This window comes from Natator depressus, chromosome 1 (genome assembly GCF_965152275.1).
Source record: "Natator depressus isolate rNatDep1 chromosome 1, rNatDep2.hap1, whole genome shotgun sequence".
Lineage (NCBI taxonomy): Eukaryota > Metazoa > Chordata > Testudines > Cheloniidae > Natator > Natator depressus.
The window spans coordinates 159,450,152-159,476,146 of record NC_134234.1 but is presented as its reverse complement, the minus strand read 5'-3'; the positions used below and the strand labels follow the sequence as shown (position 1 = coordinate 159,476,146).

The 25,995-nt window shown below is 40.1% G+C and overlaps 1 protein-coding gene across 1 annotated transcript in view; it reads left to right on the top strand.

The window, feature by feature from the left end:
- DYRK1A (dual specificity tyrosine phosphorylation regulated kinase 1A) overlaps positions 1-25,530 on the top strand; it is a 138,499-nt gene extending 112,969 nt beyond the window's left edge. The window contains exons 5-12 of the mRNA XM_074970077.1: positions 829-1,017; positions 2,363-2,510; positions 14,781-15,067; positions 17,310-17,456; positions 17,864-18,004; positions 18,291-18,597; positions 18,943-19,067; positions 22,047-25,530. Of these exons, the coding sequence (XP_074826178.1) occupies positions 829-1,017; positions 2,363-2,510; positions 14,781-15,067; positions 17,310-17,456; positions 17,864-18,004; positions 18,291-18,597; positions 18,943-19,067; positions 22,047-22,664 (1,962 nt within the window). The 3' untranslated portion in view covers positions 22,665-25,530. The remainder of the gene's footprint in view (positions 1-828; positions 1,018-2,362; positions 2,511-14,780; positions 15,068-17,309; positions 17,457-17,863; positions 18,005-18,290; positions 18,598-18,942; positions 19,068-22,046) is intronic.
- Positions 25,531-25,995: the final 465 nt, after the last annotated feature.

Here is a 25,995-nt window from a genome sequence, read left to right as displayed (position 1 = left end):
CGCTTCATCGGGTATGCATCTGATGAAGTGAGCTGTAGCTCACGACAGCTTATGCTCAAATAAACTGGTTAGTCGCTAAGGTGCCACAAGTACTCCTTTTCTTTTTGCGAATACAGACTAACACGGCTGTTACTCTGAAACCAATCATAGGACTGTAAGGGACCTCGAGAGGTCTTCTAGTCCAGTTCCTTGCATTCAAGGCAGGACTAAGTATTACCTTTTGTGTGTGAGAGAGACAGAGTAAGTGACTTAACCATGGTGTGTTTTCTCTTTTGTATCCTTTGTTTATAATAGGCTCAAAGGCTACGTTTTATGAATATGTTGCTGTGGTGTGTGCTTACAGATGTTTCTTAAATATTCATAAATATTGGGATATTTGTTTTTGGTATAAATGACTGAATTTCAGATCCTGTGATTATAATTAAAACATTGTGTGCACTTCTAAAGGGACACATTAATTCAAAAATTGCTCTTTTCCCTGAAACTTTATCTACTTTATTTATAAATATCACTTAGGATTATTATATCTAAAATTATAATTTTTAGATACATTTTCTGTTTTACTTTGTGAATTTGATAGCGCTGTATTCAGAGATTCACTGTTTTCTCAGTATAGTCAGTTAGTTATCCTGGTTTTTATGGGTGTCTTTCACACAGTAACAGGGGAGGGGAAAATAACTTTTAAAAAAAGGAAAATGGTTTTGTAAAGCTAGAAAATTTTGCTGGCGGAGGTGGGAGGGAAGACTAGAGTAATACCTGAAGCTATTTTTTACTGATTAAAGTGACACCATCAGTTGAAATTTAAACCAGTGTGTTCCTCATCTTCAGGTTTACTATGCAAAAAAGAAGAGGCGGCACCAACAGGGCCAAGGAGATGATTCCAGTCATAAAAAGGAACGGAAAGTTTACAATGATGGCTATGATGATGATAACTATGACTATATTGTAAAAAATGGGGAAAAATGGATGGATCGTTATGAAATTGACTCTTTAATTGGCAAAGGATCCTTTGGGCAGGTAATGGATGTCAGCTGAAAAATCATTAACTCATTTGAGTTATAATAGCCATCTAAATGAGTTAATATCTAGGCCACGCCTCATCTCATTCCTTATTGTTTCCTTATTCATAAGCCCTTGGAATAAGATGTCTATTCAAAATTTCTGCATTTGTAATTTTTCTTCTTTATAAAACATGAAATTTGAATTTTCTTGAGCATGCGCATCCAGTAACTGCTTTTGCAAGATAATCAAACCTGTTAATTTGGAAAAGAGACGGCTAAGGCGAGATACGATTGAGGTCTATAAAATCATGACTAGTGTAGAGAAAGTATATAAGGAAGTGTTTACTACTTCTCATAACACAAGAACTAGGGGTCACCAAATGAAATTACTAGGCAGCAGGTTTAAAACAAATAAAAGGAAGTATTTCTTCACACAACGCACAGTCAACCTGTGGAACTCCTTGCCAGAGGATGTTGTGAAGGCCAAGACCATAACAGGGTTCAAAAAAGAATTGGATAAATTCATGCAGGATAGGTCCATCAATGGCTATTAGCCAGGATGGGCAGGAATGTTGTCCCTAGCCTCTGTTTGCCAGAAGCTGGGAATGAGTGACAGGGGATGGATCACTTGATGATTACCTATTTTGTTCATTCCCTCTGGGGCACCTGGCACGGGCCACTGTCAGAAGACAGGATACTGGGCTAGATGGACCTTTGCTCTGACCCAGTAGGGCCATTCTTATGTTCTTAATTTAACACTTAACTTGCGTTTGCTGTCATTCAGAGTTTTTAGCACATGGTGGTATGGAAACCCAAATTTAATTTTCTGTGATTCCGGAGATAACAGACAGCATAGAGTATGTAACAAATACACATCATACCCAAGTTAACTCTTGAAAAAGGCATTTTGAGAATTAAGCATTTCTAAATAGTGAATATTTATTTAATAGAAAGTGGATTTTACTCTAATAGTTGTTTTCTGTATTGATCTTTTTTTATACTTGTACTTGAATTAGATGTTGTTTCCTCAGTCCAGCTTCTCAGTGACGTCTGCATCCTGTTTCTGTGACATTTTTGTTATGAAAATATCATAGTATCTCCTATGGCTTCACAGTAGAAACAAGAAAAGAAAATAGTCTAGATAGGATGAAAATTCTTATTTTCAAGAAAAATATCTTCAATACAAGTTAAATGTACTTAGTAAAATTTTGGAATATAAACTGGATTATTAAGTATGTTTTAAATATAATTAATTTCAAAGCTTTCTTGATTTTGAAAGTCTGTTTAATAAATAAATTTAATGAAATGTGCAGTTACTTGAACATTGTATTTAGCATGTCTTTTTTTTTTTTCTCTTTCAGGTTGTAAAGGCTTATGATCGTGTGGAACAGGAGTGGGTTGCTATTAAAATTATAAAGAACAAGAAGGCTTTTCTAAATCAAGCCCAGATTGAAGTGCGGCTTTTGGAGCTTATGAACAAACATGACACTGAAATGAAATACTATATAGGTATTAAGATAATTCTTATTTTTATTCACTTGCAAATATTTGAGAATTGGCTGGAGAACCTAAGACCATACTACTACTTTTTACAGGGCTCATAATGTTGAGGAATTACACATTTGTTTGATTTTTACATCAATAGTTACTTTACAGCAGATTATCTTACCTAAAGAGGTCAGTTGACCTGTGCATGTAGAACCTGATCCAGAAGAAGTTATGAGAGACCATATGACATTATTAACTCTCTTGTGTTTTTAACCATGAGGTCTGTTGCTGTATGTGACAATCAGATTGGACAGAGTCTGTTTTGCCCCTGAGAAGGGGGCAGTCTTCAGTCCCTACTGCCTCTTCTTAATATGGAAAAGCTGTTGGCAAAGCAAATTTGACCGATACAGGGGGGTATAAATTCCAGAAAAAAATAAGAAGCCCAATATGATTGTGGTACCAGAGAAGATCATATTGCTGGCATTTGCCCACTTCTCATAGAAACTTGCTAAAAGGAGGCAGAAGCTCCAGTTCATTCCCCAGCTGGATCCAGACATTATACGTTTCTTAAACTTGGCCTTTTAAGAAGACAAGGCAGGAAGTAGTTTTTCTTGTCCTCTCGGTTTACTTGGGATAGTTGGAACTCTGTTGTAGACCAACATGTTCCCATGAGAGAAGAATGTTCTTATGACAACTAGTGGCTGCCCTTTCTCTCCCCCATTCTCCTCTACTTTCCCTGAGACAGGATGAGGAGGATAGTCAGGAAGCTGCCTGGACCATGGTCTACGCCTGGTTCCATGTTCTCTGTTTCCTTTCTCTGATAACGTCTTTTGATGGGAGATGCTGGGATTTGCCCAGTGACCCCTGTGATACACCAGGGCCAGGGAGCAGTGGGAGAGTGGTAGAGGGGAGACATATAAGCCTGAGGCTAATTATGGTGTCATTCCATGTAGACTAGGAAAGGTTACTAAAGGTTAATTGGAGCACCTGTAGTCAATTAAGGCCCTGTCAGGAACCTAATAAAACCCCCTGCTTCAGGCAGTCAGGATGGTGCGAGGAAGGAGGGAGGACTGGAGGTGTGTTGCTGAGACTTGAAAGAACAGAGAACCGAAGGAAGGGAGACCCTGCCCCAGCGTCAAGGACCAAGGGTAACCCTACCCAAGGGGGAAGAGGATAAGAAACCCACAGGAGTTGAGAGGGGCTGGGGCTCAGAGTGAGGAGCAAACCCAAACCTCTTCCCCACTTCCCTCCTCTACCACCTTCCTGGGCCACTAGCGGGGCCCTTGGCACCCCAAGAGCAGGAGCAAGGGATGGCGTCCTAGCCCTCCCGCCAGGAAAACCGCAGGACCCACCATACCAACTGTCAGGATCCTCCCCCCACCACCACTCTGAACTCCGAGGTACAGATGTGGGGACCCGCATGAAAGACCCCCTATGCTTATTTTCTACCAGCTTAGGTTAAAACGTCCCCAAAGCACAAATTCCTTTCCTTGTCCTTGGACAGTATTGCTGCCACCACCAAGTGATTTACACACACATTCAGGGAAGGGTCACTTGGAATCCCTATCCCCCCAAGCCCCCTCACCCCCTTTCCTGGGGAGGCTTGAGAATAATATACCAACCAATTGCCTTAGTAATGTGAGCACAGACCAGACCCTTTGTCTTCAGGACACTAAAAATCAATCAAGTTCTTAAAAGAAGAAATTTATTTATAAAGAAAAAAGTAAAAGAATCAGACCTGCAAAATCAGGATGGAAGGTAACTTTACAAGGTAATAAAAATATTTAAAACACAGAGGATTCCCCTTTGGGCTCAACTTCAGTTACAAAAACAGGAATAAATCTACCTCTGTAGCATAGAAAAATTCACAAGCCAAAACAAAAGATTACCTAACACGTTCCCTTGCCCTACTTACAATTTCTATGGTTTTAGATGGATCATTCCAGGTTTATTTTCAGGAGATGTTGAACCTGCTTGTCTTCTCCCTCCATCCGGAGAGGGAACAACAAACAAATCCCCCCCCCCCCCACCAAAAAACCTAGGTTATTTGAATTATTTAACCCCTTACAGGTAAGGCAATCCAGTACAATTGCCAAGGATACATAAAGGTTGCTACCCTTCCCTCTATTCATGACACCAACATGGCAATAGTAAAGATTCTGATTCTGAGGATGTTAACCAAGTACTTGTGCCCCTTATAATTTCCCTCAGGATGGCAAGCTATTAGAAGAGACTCTGTCATTCCTACTTTATCTGACATAGGCGAGCAATATCCCTCCTCCTCCAAGAAAGAGACCCTTTTAAGTCCAGCTAGAAGTCTGATGTGTATTTTCCAATTCACTTGGATGTTGAAGAGTTGATCACAAGAATCCTGGAAGAGCTCTGATGCTAAACCTACCTTACCAAAGGCCAAACATGATTTGTATAGGCTCCCAAGAAGGTGTTTAGACTTGTAGGGTACTCTGTTCTGTATAGACCCTGAAGTTACATCCTCAGTAAAGAAGTCTTCCTTTCCTGAAGAAGGCCCTGTGTCCCTGTAGGGCTCCTCTGACCATATCTTAGATTCCAGTTTCCACAGAAATCAGAATTAAGTGATTGTCCATTGCTGCCACTTATGCTATGACCCTATGTCCAAAAGCAAAGGAGGGCTCTGCAGAAACTGTTCTGAACTGTGGTTAAAGGCCTTTGCTGAATGAATCACTGATATTAAAATGCTTGGGAATACATTTGGTCAGTCTCAGACTTTCTTCATAGCACAGTGTTGGATTGATTCACCTAATCATCTCTTGTACTGGCCAACAACTTAACCTGCAGAAAGGTTTTCTGGCTTAGATCCTGGCAAGGGGAATTCCAGAACCAAGTGCATCTCTTTGCAGTTCCCATTTTAAAAGGGGAACACTTTCAAATGTGTCTTGGATCAAACATTACAGGATCTCCATGACAAAACTTCCCTTCTCGTCATCAAACAGTTTGCCGTTCATGCAGGAACTATACTTCTTTTTTTTTTTTTTAAACTTCTCCAGCATATCCTCATATGGCTCTGTCTTCCAGAGAACCTAAAGCTCCAAGAAGCATGAAAAAAACAGCTCAGCCTTCAAAGCAAGTCAGTTCTTTTTTTATGGCACTTCCTAATGTGTTAGTGTCTCCTGAAAATCATTTTATAAACTTGGGCTTTTGGTTGTAAATAATTCCTTCGTTTTTTTTCCCCCTCCAGTGCTTTCTTCCAATCTTGATATTTTTTCACTCAGTTCACCAGCATCATTAAGAGAAGAAATCCCATTTTCTTCAATAATGAGCTCTGAAAACAAGAAGCAAGTGGGTTTTTTGCCCACTTCTTTTAGGGGGATTCTCAGGGAGAAAATGGAATCCCTTCTCCAGTGAGGCGAAATAGTGCACATACCTCTTCAACACCAAGAAAAAGATGCTTACTCTGTGTACTTCCTAGTCCCGAAGAAGATGGGAGGTTGGAAACCTATCCTCAAGCTCCGCAATGTCAACCGCTTTATTTGCTAGCTGACATTTTGCATGGGCACACTGGCATCAATAATCTTATCCCCTGGAAAAAGACATATATGGTTTATAGCGTCCTTCATATTAACGGCTTACTTTTGGCAGCATTGCCCGTTGGGGAAGTGCCAGCACTTTGTGTCCCCATGCCCCAACTAGGTGCATACGCGGAGGGGACACCTCAACTATCGCTCAGTTTCTGCTCATCACCTGTGGCTACAGGTCAGAGCTTGCAGTGACTGCCTCTTCATATGCGTTGTAAATTGCTAATTAGGTACTTAATTTAAAGAAGTGTTAGGAATTTTTCTAGGGTTTCTTTTTCCTTTGTGACGAAATTGTCCTTTTATTTGTTTATGTGGGAGGTACTTTCAGTACCACTTCAGTCATGATGACTGAACATAAATCCCCAGGATTCAAGAATTGCCCTTTATGTGAGGCAGCATGGGCATGCTTGGTGTTTGATTTATCTGAGTGTAGGGCACTTCAGTGATGTGCCATCTGCAAATCATTCTCAAAAATAATCCAGAGGATGAGAGTCTTGTATTAAAATGTTCTTTTTAGAGAGGTCAGTGCACCCTGCCTCTCATCCTGGCTTGTCTGGGGCAGAATCATCTGATTGCTCCATTTCAGGGAGTGCCCCAGCTGCTGCTTCTCCTAAAGCTACCATTCCAAATTTAAAAAACCTATCATCTTCATCTTGGAGGTTCTCAGAGAAGGAGAAAACTGCATAAGTCTCAGAGAGAGAGAGCGCAGATACAGATCTACTCTGGGCCGTTCAGCTTCCCAAGGCCCTTTGATTTCCAAGGCCCATAAATCCTCTCAGTTGACTGAATCTAAGGGTAGGTCTACACTGCAATTAGACACCCGCGGCTGACCCATGCCAGCTGACTCAGGCTCGCAGGGCTCAGGTTTAACGGGTTGTTTAACTGCTGTGTAGGCATTCGGGCTGCAGACCAGGCTCTGGGACTCTTCCCACCTCACAGCGTACTTGAACCTGGCTCTATCTCAAGCCAGAACATCTATGCTGCAGTTGAACAGCCCCTTAGCCCGAGCCCTGCGAGCCCAAGTTAGCTGGCATGGGCCAGCTGAGGATTTTTAATTGCACGGTGGACATATCCCTAAGGGTAGCCTTAGACCTAAGAAGGGTTGTTACAGCACCCATTCAGACACCGGATACCATGCCTCAGGATCTGATATTATGTTCCCTCAGAAATTGTCTGGTACCAGCCCTACAGTGTCAAGGCCCCTGGTACCAACAACTATGGTACCGATGGCCCCGGAACCACAGGATCCACTTCTCTATTAGTGACTTTACCAGCACAGTCACTTTTGGTAAAAGAACTGGATAGATGCATGGAGGTTATGTCCATTCATGGCTGTTAGCCAGGATGGGTAAGAAATGGTGTCCCTAGCCTCTGTTTGTCAGAGGGTGGAGATGGATGGCAGGAGAGAGATCACTTGATCATTACTTGTTAGGTTCCCTTCCTCTGGGGCACCTGGCTTTGGCCACTGTCGGTAGACAGGATACTGGCCTGGATCGACCTTTGGTCTGACCCAGTAATGGCCATTCTTATGTTCTATGTTTTAAGTCATCTGTCATGGGTGTTTCACAGACTTCAATGTATGCATTGCTGAGGGTTTACTTGGTAGCAAAGGACTTCTCTGTATCCTCTGTACTGGGCTTGCCTGTGTTGGCAACCTTAAAAGTGCCTCCACTAGTACCAACGTCATTACTGACTTCAGTGCCTAGTGTATCCTCTATACCAGTGAAATCTCAGTTGGTCTGGGCACTGAGTACACCAGCTGGAAAGTCCCTCCTTTGCACGAGGAATATTCTTTCTCCTCCTATGAATCTGAGGACAGCAGGAAAGCTTCATCAACAAGATCCCTTGTGTCAGGATATTCAGGCAGGATATGCAGGGCAGGGATTCTAGAGCTGATTTTGATTGGCAAAGACTGAAGCCTAGGTAAGAGAGGATATGAATCCTTGGTACCCTCCTCCTTGGCTAACAGCCTCCTATGCTTATCAACACGTGTGGGCTTATTGGGCTTTCTGAGACATATTCTCCATGCTCAAAGAATTGCTTCAGCATCACAAACCAGACACAAATTATCCTTGCCCCAACTTCCCATGAAGGGCATATCACTCTTATGTCGGTACACTGTCCTTGATCATGTTTCTTCTTCCTCTCCAGATGAGGCTGTAATGTCAGAGTCTTCATCCACCCCAGGTGATTATAAAACATTTCAAGATCTTATGATCATTATGCCTCAACTCTAGAGATTCCTGTTGAGGTAGTCCAAGACAAACCTCTCAGACTCCTCCATACCTGTGTATCAACTTGCTTGACTACCAATTAGGCCCTGCCCAACTATTGTGATAAACCTCAGCCTCAATGGCTTCAACATCTGAATGGGTGCTATTAAGCCCCTTCTCAAGGATTTGAACAAGTTTATACCCATCTCACACAAGACTCGCTGGCAGCAGCGAATAAGATGAATCTCCAGAGACGACAAAGATTGATGCCTCCCCAGAATTGGACTTTTTTGGCAGAAAAAAATTATTCCACCTCTAGTTTGCAAATAAGAGTTTACAACTACCAAGCCTTGTTGGCAAAATATGATTTTATTAATTGGGACTCTGACAAAATTCACTGAGAAGATTCCACAGGAAATAAATTCAAATCCATCATTGTTGAGGGTCAGCTTGTGGCTGGAACATCTCTGCAGGCAACACTTGGTGCAGCAGATAGTTTCCACATCAGTGGTTACTTCCATAGCCATGGGAAGGTCCTCTCGACTCCACTCCTCTGGAATTCTAAAGGAGGTACAAGTCATAATTGAAAACCTTCTATTCAAGGGATGCAGCTTTTTCTATGCAAAGGCTGATAAGGCACACTACATTCTCTTAAGGACTCAGTGGCAACCCTGAGGTCTTCGAGAGTTTATATACCTGCTTTCAAAGGAAAGCAATATAAGCCACAGCTTTACCAAATGCCATTCCTTCTATCAACAGAACAAACAGTTGGATCCACCAAGGAAATGACAACAGTTTCCTTGGTAGAAATCTTCCACTTCCACTGCTGTGTTGACCCATCAGCCTTCTTTGATTTTGACTGCTTGCTTAAGAGCCGAGTACCAATCCCTACAGATCATCCCATCCCATCTTTCTTTCTTTCGGGAACCATTTATATTTTGTTCTGAAAATTCTGGAACACTATCACTATTGATCAGTGGGTTCTGAACATAATAGAGATTGGATATACTATCCAGTTCCAGTCTCCTTGTCACCCTCAAATACCTTCCCCAAATGATCCTTCTGATGAGAGTATCTTTTGTTAAGAGGTGTGTCTCCTGATGCAACAGAAATCCTGCGTTAGTACAGGGGAGAGGGGTTTTAGTCCCCAAAAGAGAGCACTGAAGTCTATCCTGGACCTAAGATAAGTAAACCCCTTCATCAGAAAGGTCAAGTTCAGGATCATTTGCCTCTGTTACCCTATCCCTAAAGCAGAGGAGATTGATACACCACTCTCCATTGCCTGGATGCCCATTTTTGCATCACAGTTCACCTGGCCCGCATAAGATATCTAACATTCCCAGTGGGAGATTGCTATTACTAGTACAAAGTACTAACATTTGGCCTGTTGATAGCTCCCAGAGTGTTCAAAGTGCCTTGAAAGAATGGCAGCTTACCTCAGGAAGTTGGAAATCCAAGTGTTCCCATACTTAGATTACTGGCTGATTTGTGTGAAGTCTCGTCAACAGGTAGCAGACTTCATCCAGCAAATACTGCTTCTTTTGCATGATTATTTTTTGTACCGTTGTCAGTACTTACTGGTCTTTATTTTCAGACTTCGAGTTCATTGTGGTCATTATAGACTTCGACAACAATAGTATGCACACATGTCCAGACTAATCCAGAATATATCTCAGACTACTGGCCTGTATGGCATCCTGTACCTTTATGACTCAGTATGCCAGACTTTACCTGTGCTACATGCAAAAGTGACCGAAGTCTGTATATCAGCCAAGCAAACATCATCTGGACATGTTGGTTCCTGTTCCACCGTGAGTCTTGTTATCATTAGAGGTGGATAGACCTGACAGAAGTCTGCAAACAAGTTCCAGTCTTCCCCCACCAGTTCTATCAAAGACTCTGGTGATAGATGCATCCACATTGGGCTGGGAGCCCAATCTTGGATGACTTGCAAATATAGTGGTTGTGGACCGTGAGAAACAACTCTTCTCATAAACATGCTAGAGTTAAGAACCAGTCATCAAGCTTATGTGGTATTTCTACCAACTATCAAGGGGCTTACCACGTAAGTCATAACAGGCAACATTAGCATATTTTACTTAAACAAGCAGAGTGGAATCAGATCCATTCTGCTGTGTCAAGAGGTAGCCCAACTGTAGAACTTTTTACATATGCCATAAAGTCGCCCTGAAGAAGTTTCATCTTCCAGAAATACACAGTGTACTGTCAGAACACCTCAGCAAAAAGTTTGTGGACAACAGGAAATGTTGTCCATAAAAGATGATGTAACTCAATAGATGCTCATCAAGTGGGGTTCCCCTACTATGAACTTGTTCAACATCAGGCTGTACAGGAAATCTCATCGCGTCTGCCCCAGAGAGGGTCAGAGTCCAGAGACTACTTTGGATGCATTCCTGATCCTGTGATCCATAGATCTTCTCTATACCACATTTCTTCCAATTCCACCAACATCAAGAGTCCTCAGGAAGTGGTCAAAATTATCATGTTAGCCCCAGCCTGGCCAAGGGAATTTTGCGTCTCAATTTCCAAAGTCTCTCAGTCAGGCTTCCAATAACTATGCCACTGATTCCAGACATATTATTGTATCATGGTCAAGTCCTACATTCTTATCCACGCACTTTCCATCTTGCAGTATGGGTGTTGAATAATTGACTTAGCAAAGAGCATGCTCATCAGACGTTCAAAATATCCTTATTCATAGAAGAAGAGACTCTTCTCAGATGTACTTACTTGGCAAAATGGAAGCGATTCAGCATATGGAACACTTGCTGTCAATTGTCTCCTTCCGGAGCTTTCAGATCCTTGATATTCATGAATAACTGCTGGAATTAAAGAATTTCAGGTTTATCAATGAGCTTGTTAAAGAGTTCATGTACTGATTCTTTCAGCAATTCACTCTCCTTTACAAGGACATTGCACTCTCTCATACCTTGGTAGCCAGTTTATTGAAAGGATTTATGTGGATCCTTTCTCAGAAAGGGAGTCTGTTATTTCCATGGGATGTAAATTTAGTATTAACAGGGGTCATGGGCCCTCTATTTGAATCCTTGGCCTCTTGCTTCATTTTCCATCTCTCACTGGGTGCTGGACTCACTGCTGGAAGTCACCCCCTTTAGGTGATCTTGGGGATTAGTTCTGTCCGGTTCAATGCTCCTCTCTTATCGTCTACCATTACGCTCTCCTCCCACTCAAGAAGTCGCAGTTCAGCTGCTTTGTGACTTGGCCCTTTGGCCAGGTCACGTTGTGATTTCCCTTTCTGCAGGGGGTGAATCAAAGAATATTGGGACCCACTGTCCCAGTCAGTCTTCTGTTTCACTGCCCCTCAACAGTGCCATTTCCCCAGTGGCTGTTAGGGGAACCTGGGGCTGTCCTTTTCTCTGGATACCAGCTCGGGACTCTCTAATCAGCAGCCAAGGTTTGTAACATCCTAAACTGTGCTGCCTTTCCTGAGCCTTTCCTACACCTTCTGGCTCCCCTCCCCAAATCTGGGTTTGGCAGCCCAAACTCCCCCCTCCCAAAAAATAACTGCAGATTAAAACTCCATAGACCCAAATGAGCCTCCCTTCCCCCAGGGGAGTGACTGCAGACTACTTCCCTGCAGCCTAAATCTCCCCCCGTCTGCGGCTTAATTGGCTAATTGGTCCCTTCTGGCCTAGTCAACTCTTTCAGGTCTGCTGTGGGGAGTACACCCCATCACAACACCTTTCTATCAAGACAGCCTTTACAGTGGCCCTAACATCAGCCAGGAGTATGGGAGAGTTACAGCTGTTGATAGCAGGAACCACCTATATAATCTTTTGTAAAGACAAGATATCCTTGAAATCAGACACCAAATTCTTTCCTAAAGTGGTGTCTGAGTTCCATTTAACTCAATCTTCCATCTGCCAGTGTTTTTTCCTTAAACTACATATGAACAAAGGTGAAGAGAAATTACATTCACTAAACATCTGTAGAGCACTCTTGTTCTATGTAGACAGAATGAAGCATTTTAGAACTTCTAGACTTTTCATAGCATATGGAGAAAGGGCAAGGAGTTTCAATGTGACCTCTCTCTAATTGGATTTCATCCTATATTAAATTGTGTTACCAATTGGCTGGTATGGCCCCATAATCAAGAGTTCATGCCACTTCAGTAGCTTCCCTGAAAAATGTTTTTAGTGCAGCCATGTGGTCTTCCGTTCATGTGGTTACTCAGTACTGTGCTATTGTAGAGGCATGTAGAACTGATGTAAACGTTGGCAGGGCTGTCATAGACATTATTTAATTAAACTCCTAGTATCCACCTCCAAAAAGGATTACTGCTTGGAAGTCACCAACAGTGGAATATATATATATATATATATATGGAGAAGCGCACGCACAAAAAGAAATTGTTTGGTACAGTAACTGTGGCTCTTTGGGGTGTGGTGTGTTGTCATATTTCTGTGTCCTGTCCTGTCCCCTCGTGCCCCCTGTTCCTTGCTACTGCAGAGTCTATTAACATGAAGATTCTATAGGATGAAGAAATTGAGGGATGGTTGGGGTGGCTCTGCCCTTTATGCTGTCCGTTGGAGACAAAAGGACATTCAGGGTGCAGGCACCATTCCAACAGACACTGTAACCTGACATCCAGGCTAAGTCTTGCAGATTCTTTCTGTGTAACATCTCTAAGACATGGCCTACCCTATCTATCTGCACAGCTAAAACTCTTGTCCATGCTCACATCATTTTGTTTTGAATGCTGCAACATCCTTTTCTCTGGCTTTGACAAATATAATCTTGCCACACTGAGATCTATTCAGAATGCTGCTGCAAAGATCTTTTTTTTTTTTTTTTTTTCTTTTGGTCACTTTGATCATGTGACCACTTTCTTTGAATGCTTTCATTGGCTTTCCTGTTTTCTTTGTATCAAGCATAAGCTGCTTCTCTTCATTTTCATGGCCCTTTACAACCTAGTCTCATCTTACCTATTATTTCTCATTTGGTATTAGCTCAGCGTGCATCACCCACTTGTTAAATTTTCAGACAGGCCCCTTCATGCTTTCTCCCATGCTGCCCCTCACACCGGGCACACTCTCCATTGCCATGAGACCTACAAAAACCTTGACAATGGCTAGGCTGCTGGTGTGCAGAAATCACTGCCTATCATGCTGGCCAGTATTGTTCTCTTGTTTCCTTATACTCCACGGTCAGTCTGTATTTATCTGTTGTCTCTTGTCTTATACTTAGATTGTAAGCTTCTTGGGTCAGGGATTGTCTTTTTGTTTTGTGTTTGGACAGCATCTAGCACAGTGTCATAACTAGAAAAGGAGTACTTGTGGCACCTTAGAGACTAACCAATTTATTTGAGCATAAGCTTTCGTGAGCTACAGCTCACTTCATCGGATGCATTCAGTGGAAAATACAGTGAGCTGTACGGTGTCATAACTGGGGCTCTTAGGTGCTGTAGTAATACAAATAACAAATAATTGCTGGCTGATAGAATCAGTGTCAAGTGTGCTGGGCGCACACACACCAAAAATATAACGTAACAGATATAGACAACACCGCTTGGAGAAACCACAGTTACTTTAAGGTAAATAACTGTTTTTTTGCCTCCACTCAATCAGATTGTTAACAAGGTGAACTTTTTTTTCCTGCTCCATGGATAAAATTGATTAGATTTGGACTAGACTGAATGCTTTTCGTAGATTGACATAATGTCTAAATGCGACAGATGTGAGTGATGCCTTTGGGATTTTGGCCCATTTTATTCCATGAAATTTTGGAAGGCTGTGACCTGTGATTTGCACGGTACACCTTTTGTGTTTAGTTAAATCATGCAGGAGTTGTTGGTTAAAATTGTTAATACTGCCTTCTGGAAAGGCAAGAGACCACTTCCCTCGAGAGTTACAACTTTACTCAAGAAACCATTTCTAGATGGTAGTAATCTTGCCTAATCTTTTTTTTTTTTTTTTTTTTTACTCCATTCTCTCTTCTCCAGAAAACAGAATTACTTTTGTTTTTCTTCTTGGTTGAATGATTGCAGATATCTTATACTTTCCCATTATTAAAATAATTAAAATGTATGTTTTGGAGAGGCAGCCTGCATGTGTTTCTCCTAGACCTGGGAGATGCTGTAAGATATTCATATCATAAAAGTCCCTTTATGATCACATTGTTATAGCTCCATAGCTACATGCTGTGCAGATCCATACTTGGCATCCCTTCCCATTTTCACTTTACTGCATTCTCATCACTCGCTTCCTTTCCTTTCTGTGAATGTCTCTTCTTTGTTTTTTCTTATTTCATCTCCTTATGTAATCATTTCAATCAGATTAATGAGGTGTTAAGTGCATACTGTTTTCGATAAATAACTATAGTCAGAAAATATCACTAACCAATACCTATTTTAATAAATATGTTGGAAGTTGACCCTATAAGGTACATGAAGCACCTTGTGTAATAATTTGTTGTATTTTTGCATTTGTTAGTTGTCACAGTGAATATGTACTTCTAATGTAAAATTATTTTCTTTCCTCTTTTAGTGCATTTGAAACGCCACTTCATGTTCCGAAACCATCTCTGTTTAGTTTTCGAAATGCTGTCCTACAACCTCTATGACCTGTTGCGGAACACCAACTTCAGAGGTGTCTCACTGAACCTGACACGAAAGTTTGCACAGCAGATGTGCACTGCACTGCTTTTCCTTGCGACTCCTGAACTTAGTATCATTCACTGTGACCTAAAACCTGAGAATATCCTGCTCTGTAACCCCAAACGAAGCGCTATCAAGATTGTTGATTTTGGCAGTTCTTGCCAACTTGGGCAGAGGGTGGGTGTTACATAAATGTTAATGTTTTGTCAAATTAGAAGTTTGAGGAATATTTAAAGATGAGATTAAGCAAATCCTAACACTTGCTCATTGCCGATTTCAGCTTTGCTTATGTTGATTAATATGAAACACTCATTTGTTTTTATGATGTGGCAACATAAGAGTGCATATGAAAAATAATATCTTTAACAAATTCCCAGTTAATTTTCATGACGCTATTTCATAATGCAAAAGACCTCTTCATTTAACAGTAGGAGCTTAATATAGTACAAGGGTAATAAATTAAATATTTTCATTGGTATTTTCTTTTTCTGTGTTTGTATTTCCTTTTTTTATTTTAAGATATTACTTATTTGGGATGGGTAAGCGAAAACATTCAAGATATTTGTTGGTAGTAACATTAGAATAGTTGGCTTTTAAATATGGGGCCAACCAGACTCTCAGAGCTTTGAGGTAACTTTAAAAAAAATATTTAGAGAGAGAGAGAACACCATTTCCATAACATTAATCTTTTGTCATAAAGTGTGTGCATTGTCAGGAATAGAAGAAAATAAGTTTTGTAGACTGGGAATACTGCATAGCTCAGGGGATTGGTGATGGTGTGTGGAACTTCTAACATCTACTTTGCTAGGTGAAATTCAGTTCCAGGGTGAAAAACTTGAGCCACTGTCATCTGATAGTTGTTCGGTGGTTCAGTCCACATCACAGAATCCACCACCAAAATTAGCACTAATTGGCCATGTTCCTGAGAGTCTCTCCCAAGACAGGTTTCAGAGTAACAGCCGTGTTAGTCTGTATTCGCAAAAAGAAAAGGAGTACTTGTGGCACCTCAGAGACTAACCAATTTATTTGAGCATAAGCTTTCGTGAGCTACAGCTGACTTCATCGGATGCATCCGATGAAGTCAGCTGTAGCTCACGAAAGCTTATGCTCAAATAAATTGGTTAGTCTCTGAGGTGCCACAAGTACTCCTTTTCTTTCTCCCAAGACACAAACTTGAGTGGGTTTAGTGACAAAGGCCTCAATTCTGCAAACATTTAAGCATATGAGTAACTTTACTCATATGGGTAGTTGCATTGACTTCAATGGGATTATTTGTGAGTAAAATTTTGTATGCATTCAAATGTTTGTGGAATAGGGGCCTGAATTACCCTATGTCCTGGAGATGGTTCCTTTAGATTAGAATAGAAGCACATTGCTTGGGCAGCAAAGGAAAACTTAATTTCCATGATTTATGCTGTCTGTGTTTTGAGATGACTTCAGTATTCAGGGCTATCTATCTAGCACCTTCAGTGAGTACTAATTTCACGTACAGTAAAAAAAAATTGGATTAAACCATTTACTATAATTGTAGATAAATATATAAATGTTGTTTTAGCTGATGCCAAAAGCCTCTCCCTTCCTGAGGAAGAATTGGACTCTCCACCTAGTTTAATTTTTAATGGCAGTCTGCTCATAGACATTATTTCAAGATACACGGAGCATATTTATTGCATCCCAATATATCCTAGTGTGCAGAAAGGTTCTTCACTGTCTGAATAGCATTCAGTCAGTGAAGACGCATCCCACCATACATAGTAACCTTTCCCTGCCTGACAGCTCTAAAACATGGGTGTCAGTCATATAGATGACTAGGAATCCTGTAGAGAGAAATTTTTCAAAAGCATCTAAGTGACTTGGGAGCTTAAGTCTCATTGAAAGCCAATTGGACTTGGTCTCCTAAGTGCCTAAATGACTTTTGAACATGGCATTTAGGCTTGCAAGTCACTTAGGTACTTCTGAAATTTTACTTGTAAAGATTAAGAATTCTTTGCAATAGTTGAGTGTTGGGAGGAGTGTGAAGAAGGATGTTCCCCACCCACAGCGGGTACCCAACTGAAATCTGAATAGGATATTCAGAGGAGGATATTACTCTGAATTGTGAGAAATCCTATTTTTTCTTAAAGATTAATTTAAAGAAACAAAAAAGAATCACTTTGAGTAAAGCCCTATTTTTAAAAGATGTGTAGCAGATGTTGGGGCTCAGGAGAGTGATGGTATTAAGTGTTGATATGTAAATATCTGAGACTTCAAATACAAGTTCTGATTTTTATATTTATTATTACATTTTCAGACTTCCCTTTTCGTCCTCCCCAACCTCAAAAATACTTTTCTGTGGTAAAGTTCTTGTAAGTCACTAATGTCTAAATCAGGACATGACTTTTCAGAAATTGTTCATTATCTTTCTGTACGTTTATTTCAGATATACCAATATATCCAGAGTCGTTTTTATAGATCTCCAGAGGTGCTACTGGGAATGCCTTATGACCTTGCAATTGACATGTGGTCCCTTGGGTGTATTTTAGTAGAAATGCACACTGGAGAACCTCTCTTTAGTGGAGCAAACGAGGTGTGTAAATTCCCAATGGTAGAAGTGATCTTATTCTTCATTCTTTCTAATCAGGAGTTTGATCTAATTAATTGTAAGGCACACCTAGAGGAAGCCTGTTTAATTGTTTAAGAATTGGCATCAACTTTGCTATAGGAATATCTTTTGACAGGAGTCATAAGCAATCTGTGCTTTAATCAAATTGTAATGTATTGATTTCTGCAAATGTTGATACTTGTACTTATTTGTGTATTTGCGTCTTACGTAAGAATTAATATTCTCAAATGTTACAGCTGATTTGTAACTCAACAGCTTTTTTAGGTAGTTCCAGTTTTCTTCCCACATGTCTACCTAGAATTTTAAATTTCATCTCATAAAAACAAATGTAGTAAATAATTTGGCAATAACTATTCTTTCTTTTGAACCAGGTGGATCAAATGAATAAAATAGTGGAAGTTCTGGGTATAGCACCTGCTCACATTCTTGACCAAGCACCAAAAGCAAGAAAGTTCTTTGAAAAGTTGCCAGATGGCACTTGGAACTTAAAGAAGACCAAAGATGGAAAAAGGGTAGGTTAGGTATCCGAGATAAGGGATGGAGTGTTCTAAATAAGTTTCTGTGGTAACTATTGTACTGATTTTAAAATGTTTGTTCTTCTGAAGACTTAATTTTAACACTGTTTAATATTATTCAGTGTGATAGAATTGATTTGAAAATTAAATCTATTAATGTTCTCAGTATTGACAAAGAACTCCCGACTTTCATTTGACTGATTTTTTTTCTTTTATGATTTATTTAAATGGCGATAATGTCAAGTTTAGCTTGAATGACAATCAACTGCTAACTTCTCAACAGGAGTACAAACCACCAGGAACTCGTAAACTTCACAATATACTTGGAGTTGAAACAGGGGGACCAGGCGGACGGCGTGCTGGGGAATCGGGTCATACTGTAGCTGACTACTTGAAGTTCAAAGACCTCATCTTAAGGATGCTTGATTATGACCCCAAAACCCGAATTCAACCTTATTATGCCCTGCAGCATAGTTTCTTTAAGAAAACAGCAGATGAAGGTACAAATACAAGTAACAGTGTGTCTACGAGTCCTGCCATGGAGCAGTCGCAGTCTTCAGGAACCACCTCTAGCACATCTTCAAGCTCAGGTACATTTCTCATTAGTAAATTGTCAAGATAGTATTATTTGAAAGAGAAAATATTATAAAAAATTTCAAATCAGCAATTTTTCCATATAAATGTCTTCATTTTTTCACTTCCGAAAGCCTGTCTTTTTAAAAACAAAAATGTTTAAAAAATTCATAATAGTTTTCCACTACAACCTATAACTTAAAAATCCAGTAGAATTTTTTTCATCTAGACCTATTTCTGCTTTATAAGGAATAAATTGTTTCAAGATAAAAGCCTAAGATTATGTTCCTAATGTAGTTGTTCTATGGAATGCTGTAAATATTGCTAATGTTCTATAACTGCTTGTGTTATGATTGTTATAGGTGGATCTTCTGGGATAAGCAACAGTGGAAGGGCTCGGTCAGACCCTACTCATCAGCATCGACACAGTGGTGGACACTTCACTGCTGCTGTCCAAGCTATGGACTGTGAAACACACAGTCCACAGGTATGCTCTTGAACAGAGCTTCTCCCTGATGCATTTATAAAAATGCAATGGCTTTTATATTTTGAGAAGATTGAATCCATAAACTATCCTGTAATGTCAAGATTTATGCTACTTAACACCTCGAAATGAGGAAAAAGGGTGGGGTAGGCATGGAACTGGGAGTTGGAAGACTTGGATTCTGCTAGTCCCAGTTCTTCCACAGATACTCCTCTGTGAATATCTTGGGTAAGTCACTTCGGCCAAAATAGTGCCAGCAGCCTTAATAATTTGGCTAAGTACTGGGGAATCCTGCAGATATAAGGGGGAAGAATCCCCCACTCCCTAACTAGGGAGTGCCAACAACAGAAAGCATCTAGGGCTCTTGAAGCTTTTCCTCCATTTCCCTGTTAAGGACCAGAGAATCCAAATAGTCATAAATCTTCCAGTCCATCCCAAAGAGCAGTTTGAACATAGACTTTAAGGCCAGAAGGGATCATCATGATCATCTAGTTTCTAGAATCTCACCCACCCACTCCTGTAATAGACCCATAACCTCTGGCTGAGTTACTGAAATGCTCAAATCATGATTTAAAGACTTTAAGTTACAGAGAATCCACCATTTACTCTAATTTAAACCTGCAAGTGATCCACGCCCCATGCTGCAGAGGAAGGCGAACCCCCCCCCCCCCCCCCCAGGGTTCCCGCCGATCTGATGGAGGGGAAATTTCCTTCAAACAACCCCAGATATGGTGGTCAGTTAGACCATGAGCATCTGGGCAAGACCCACCAGCCTGACAGCTGGGAAAAAATTCTCTGTAGAAACTGAGAGCCCTCCCCATCTAGTGTCCCATTGCCACATGTTGGAGATATTTGCTGCTCTCCGTCACAGATTGGCAATATGCCATTGTACACAGTCTCATCATACCATATGCTCCAGAAACTTATCAAGCTCAGTCTTGAAGCCAGTTAGGTTTTTGCCCCTACTACTCCCATTGGAAGGCTGTTCCAGAACTTCTCTCCTCTGATGGTTAGAAACCTTTGACTGATTTCTTCTAATGTTGATCACCAGTTTATATCCATTTGTTCTTGTGTCCACATTGGTGCTTAACTTAAGTAACTCCTCTCCCTCCCTGGTATTTATTCCTCTGATGTATTTACAGAGAGCAGTAATATTTCCCTTCAACCTTCTTTTGGTTAGGCTAAACAAGCCAAGCTGTTTGAGTCTCCTCTCATAAGGTAGCTTTTCCATTCCTCTGATCATCCTAGTAGTCCTTCTCTGTTCCTGTTCCAGTTTGAATTCATCTTTCTTAAACCAGGGAGACCAGAATTGCACACAGTATTCCAGTTGAGCTCTCACCAGTGCCTTGTATAAGGGTATTACTACTTCTGTTTCTCTACTAGAAATACCTTGCTTGATGCATCCTCGGACTGCATTAGCCTTTTTTCACAGCATCACATGGGCGGCTCATAGTCATCCTGTGATGAACACCCAGGTCTTTCTCCTTCTCTGTTGCTTCCAACTGATAAGTCCACACCTTATAGCAAATAATTTTTGTTATTAGTCCCTAAGTGCATGACCTTGCACTTTGTACTATTCAATTTCATCCCATTTTTATTACTCCAATTTTCAAAGTCATCCAGATCTTCTTGTATGATATTCCAGTCCTCTTCTGTATTGGCAATACCTCCCAACTTTGTGTCAGTCACAGTCTTTATTAACACACACCTGCTTTTTGTGCCAAGGTCACAACAGTATTGCAGAGAACCCACACAGAGCTTGCAGTGGCAGGTTCTGTCCCCAGGTAAACTTGTGCGTCAGTTTCTTTCTTTGTCCTCATTTGACATTAATGTTTCTGAGGCATATTAATGTTCTTGAAGGAAAGCCACTATACAAGTGCAAAGTAGTAGTAGTATTTTTTGTTGCTTTTATTATTTGTTGAACTATGGTCTTGGTTAAAAATATAAATGAGTATATGTCCACTTGGTTTACTGATAATAAACTAAAATGTAGTAGTTTATTGGCCATTGCTGCTCATCACTTTACAACATAAAGCTAGTGGAAAAACAGAGCTTCTCAGTATTGCCATCACTATTATAAAAGGAGTAATTTTACTTCTTCCCAGGTGAGGGGAATAATTATGAAAATAAACTTATAAAATCAGTTTTATTAGCTAATATTTTGGTAGAGTTTTTAAATACTCTTCTGATGCTATTGGCATCTCAATGCAAGCTTCAAACTATAGCATACTTGTCTAATAATATTAATACAGTAAAAGCTGTTTTATCTGGCACTTCACCAACCAGAAAGCTCTATAAAGCAGCCGGGACAGGTTGCCGCTTGCGGGGAGCCGCCTGAGGTGAGGGCCTCTCGCATCTGCCATCTCGCAGTCCCTCCCGCGCCCCAGCCCACTGCCTCGAGCCCGCGCCCCAGCCCACTGCCTCGAGCTCCTTCCCACACCTGAGCTCTCTCCCAGAGCGCATTCTCCGCACCCCCTCCTACATCCAAATTCCCTCCCTCTTAGTTAACCGGCATTTTTCACTTACCAGCAACCCCCATTCCCCCAACATGCCAGATAAAACTGCTTTTACTGTCCTAATAATTTGTTTTTCAATATTAGAGGCCCCAGTCAGAGATCAGGGTCCTGTTGTGCTAGGCACTATGTAAACACATACTTACTGATTACTACCATTAAACAATGCTGCCTCTGCATTTGCTTTTTACAACTTTTGTAGTAAGGTCACATAATTGGAATTTTTTTCTTGAGTGTATCAGCAATATTAAGTTAAAAGTTTTTGTCCTAGTTTTTCTTTTCCAAAGATACATTTAGAAAAGCATATTAGAAATATTTCTAGATTTGTACTTTTATCAGTTTTTATGCTACTTAAAATTTAGATTTTTTTTTTAATGTTAGTAAATTTTAATGGTTTTTAAGCTCTTAGTATAAATGGTATATAAAACATATTTGATTAAATTTTTTATTTCTTAAACTACGCTCATAGGTTCGACAGCAGTTTCCTCCTCCACTTGGTTGGACAAGCACTGAAGCTCCTACGCAGGTCACCGTTGAAACCCATCCAGTTCAAGAAACCACCTTTCATGTATCCGCTCAGCAACAGAATGCATTACATCACCACCATGGGAATAGCTCCCACCATCACCACCACCCCCACCACCATCATCATGGACAGCAAGCCTTGGGTAGCCGGACCAGGCCAAGGGTCTACAATTCTCCAACAAATAGCTCCTCCACCCAGGATTCTATGGAGGTGGGCCATAGTCACCACTCCATGACATCTCTGTCTTCCTCAACTACTTCTTCCTCTACATCTTCCTCTTCTACCGGTAACCAAGGCAATCAAGCCTATCAGAACCGCCCAGTGGCTGCTAATACCTTGGACTTCGGACAAAATGGAGCTATGGACATGAATTTAACAGTCTATTCTAATTCGCGCCAAGAGACTGGCTTAGCTGGACATCCAACATACCAGTTTTCTGCTAATACAGGTCCTGCTCATTACATGACTGAAGGACACCTTGCAATGAGGCAAGGAATTGATAGAGAAGAGTCTCCCATGACAGGAGTTTGTGTTCAGCAAAGTCCTGTGGCTAGCTCGTGACTAAACTGAAACTAAGTTTGTTTCTTGTGTGTTTTTATAGAAGTGGTGTTTTTCCAAAAAACAAAGTGCAAAGCTGCTTGAATCAGAAGGAGATAAACTCACTGAACCGCTACAGGAGGGCAAAGCTGACTATTTTTTTAAACTTGAAAAAGATTGCAAAGGGACAATGAAAGTTTTTTAAGAGCCATGTCCAAACCCACCTTAATGGATAGCTTAAAGGTGTTGTCTCACCTTTTGCTTCCCCCTTTCCCCATTTTAAGTTGTCACAACCTAGTCATAAATTTATTTTTTCGTCTCCTTCAACAGGGGTTAATGTTCAAACGTTGGTCTTAGTTGCAAATTCTTTTTTTTAAAAGCACTGCACATGATTTACATAAAAGGACCCTTTGAGGTTGGCGGGGAGGGATTGAGTAATATGGGTTTTTTAAGTTCCCCAAATACACATGGGCACAGAAATGGAGTACTGTAAGGAAGAGGGACCTTCAGATTACACAATATATAATATTCAGCTGTAAAAAGGGACAGTTGTAAAGGAGTTTGTAAGGCACATTAAGCATGCTAAGTGGCGGTGATCAGAACTCTCCTTATCTGAATCTACTGAGGATCAAAGCAGCAATTATAATGGGATTCTGTGTGTCTCATATTTTAGAGATCACAGTCAGCTAGTATTGGAATATGACTGGTCTCATAACTAAGGTGCACTGAGAAGCAATCAACGGGTTGGTCCTGGCCAGTCTTGGGGAGGTCTTAAGTGGTGGTCTTTGGGATAACCTTTGGCCTTATGGATTTGGACTCTTAAATTAGAAGAGCCTACCATTTCAGATGCAATCACTTTTGGACATGCTTTTGCAGACAGTCCTTAATGCTGAAAACAGAGAATGGGTAATTCAAGAGGCCTTTCTTTTAAAATAGACTTTTGTGACCCACTTATTGTAAGGTATTGCAAGGTCACTTTGCGTGTGTCATAAAGTTGACTTCCTTATTGGTTGAAGGTCACAGAAGTAGTGGTTTGCGTTTGATGGAAATAGCTACAACTGTGTCCCTTCCTGCTTTTTTACTTTTTTCTTTTGCTTTTTCTCGGCACGTGGTTTCTCCACCATTACTTCTGCACAAATATGTCTTCTGTTCATTCTGAACATTTTAAAAAAATGCAGAATTTTATGTGACTGCTTTTTTGCCTCACAATTATGCTGTGAATTTTACAAAAATTTATTTTCTTTTTTGATAATTTATTGTACCAAAGCTGTTTTTATAGCACATAGATGTCTGTAACCAATAATGTAGCAGTTCTGCACTTTGACACAAGGTGTAATTAGACCATTTTTAAATGTCAGTTGAAAATTATGGCTGTACTATTGCTTAAACAAAACTGGAACTGTTGTTGAATTCATAGCCAATACATTTACAGCAATCTGTGTATTGAACATAATAGATTGACATCTAATTCAAGACTGTAACATCTGTTACATTATAAATGTATTCAGGCTTCTGAAGGTAAAAGGGACATTAGATCCAGAAGCTATGAAACCAGCAGTTGATTCTTGTATTCCCTATTAACATAAATGTGAACTTGAAGGCAAGATCTCGATTGCATGAACAGGTCCAAAACAATAGTATGAGTAAAGCAAAAAGCTCATGAGAGACCTGAAGTTAGCAGGCTGTATTTAACAGGTGCCTAATTTTTGGGTTATGCTGCCTTAATATAACACAGTCAGCTTGGCAGTTGCTAAATTTATGGGCCCACATAAAGATTTATAAATATTATGAATAAAAACTCAGTGAATTAAAGTGAAAAATAAGGGTAATTCAGCAATTACCCATCCCAGAACAATGTTTGCCCATTAGATATTACAGAAGCAGTGATCTACCTCTGCCAGTAAGCCCTTTAAAAAGGTAATTCAGCAGAAGAATATTGCATACTTGTACTGGTCAATTCCATGTGGCTGGCTAGGTCAGTTGTGGTTTTTTGGTTTTTTTTAACAAGTTTTTTTTATTGTTTTCTTATACTTAACAATGGCAACACAGCAGCTGAATACTGTGTAAATGCAAATGAGTACTTGGGGTTTATCAGTTTTTGTAAATCACAATTTTTTTTAATCAAGGGATCCATATTTCTTTTGTATTGACATGTCAAGCCTGTGAATGAAAGTATTTTTGAACTCAGTAGTTCAGAAAAGTTTACAGCAATTGAAATGCTGTCATCTTAGAAACAGAGCACTGAGTTTAGCAATATAAAAAGGAATCCAGTACTTACTGCTGTCTAGAAACATAAAAGTAATATAAAATATGGGTAATTTTTCCTGTGTTGGTTGCCACACTTTAGCAAGCACCAAAAATTAAAGCCGTTTAAAAAATATTTACATAAAGAAACATAATAAAATCCAATGCTTCTGCATACTGTGTTATGTTACAGTCCAGTTTTGTGTGCTTTACTACACAGTTTGGTTACAGGACTTCTGTGCATTGTAAACATAAACAGCATGGAAAAGGTTAAATACCTGTGTTCAGATTGTAAGATCTAGTCCGGACTTGCTGTGTATATTGTAACGTTAAATGAAAAAGACAAGCCCTTTGTATTATAGTCATGCAGTCTTATGTATGATAAACAGTTGAATAATTTGTCCTCAGACTCTTTACTGTGCTTTTTAAAAAGTAATTTAAGATAAAAATGTAAACATAGTAATATCTTCCTATGCAATTAACTTACTCCAAACCTTGGTTTGGTAGGTATAACTATAGTAAAATATGTAAATATTAGATACATTGACACAGACTTTTAAAAAATTACAGAAGTAAAAGTTGGAGGCGTAACAGATCATTTTGAGTTTTTAATTGAAACAGCAAGGTATATAAATCATTGATGTATAAACACTGATGCATTTTGATCTCTGCTTGATTCCAGTTGACATACAGTATTGCTTTTAGTTTCAGAATTGTTTATATTCTCATCCACTAGTTTCAGAATATTACAGAGATCTTCTTACATGCACTTCGGAGCTCCTACGATTATAAACCAATTGATAGATTTCAAGGCCAGAAGGGCCATTATAATGATCTAGTCTGACCTCCTGCATAATACTGGGTATAGCATTTTATCTGGTAATTCCTGCATCAAGCCCATATCGTTTCGTTGAGTTAGCATATATGTTTTAGAAAGACCTCTGGTCTTGATTTAGAGGTTTCAAGAGATGTAGATTCTCTATCATCTCTTGGTAAGCAGTTCAGGGGTTAATTATCCACACTTAAAAATTATTCTCCTGGCTCCCAGTTTAAATTTGTCAAGCTTCAGCTTCCAGTATTGGGATATTGTTATGCCTTTGCTTACTAGGTT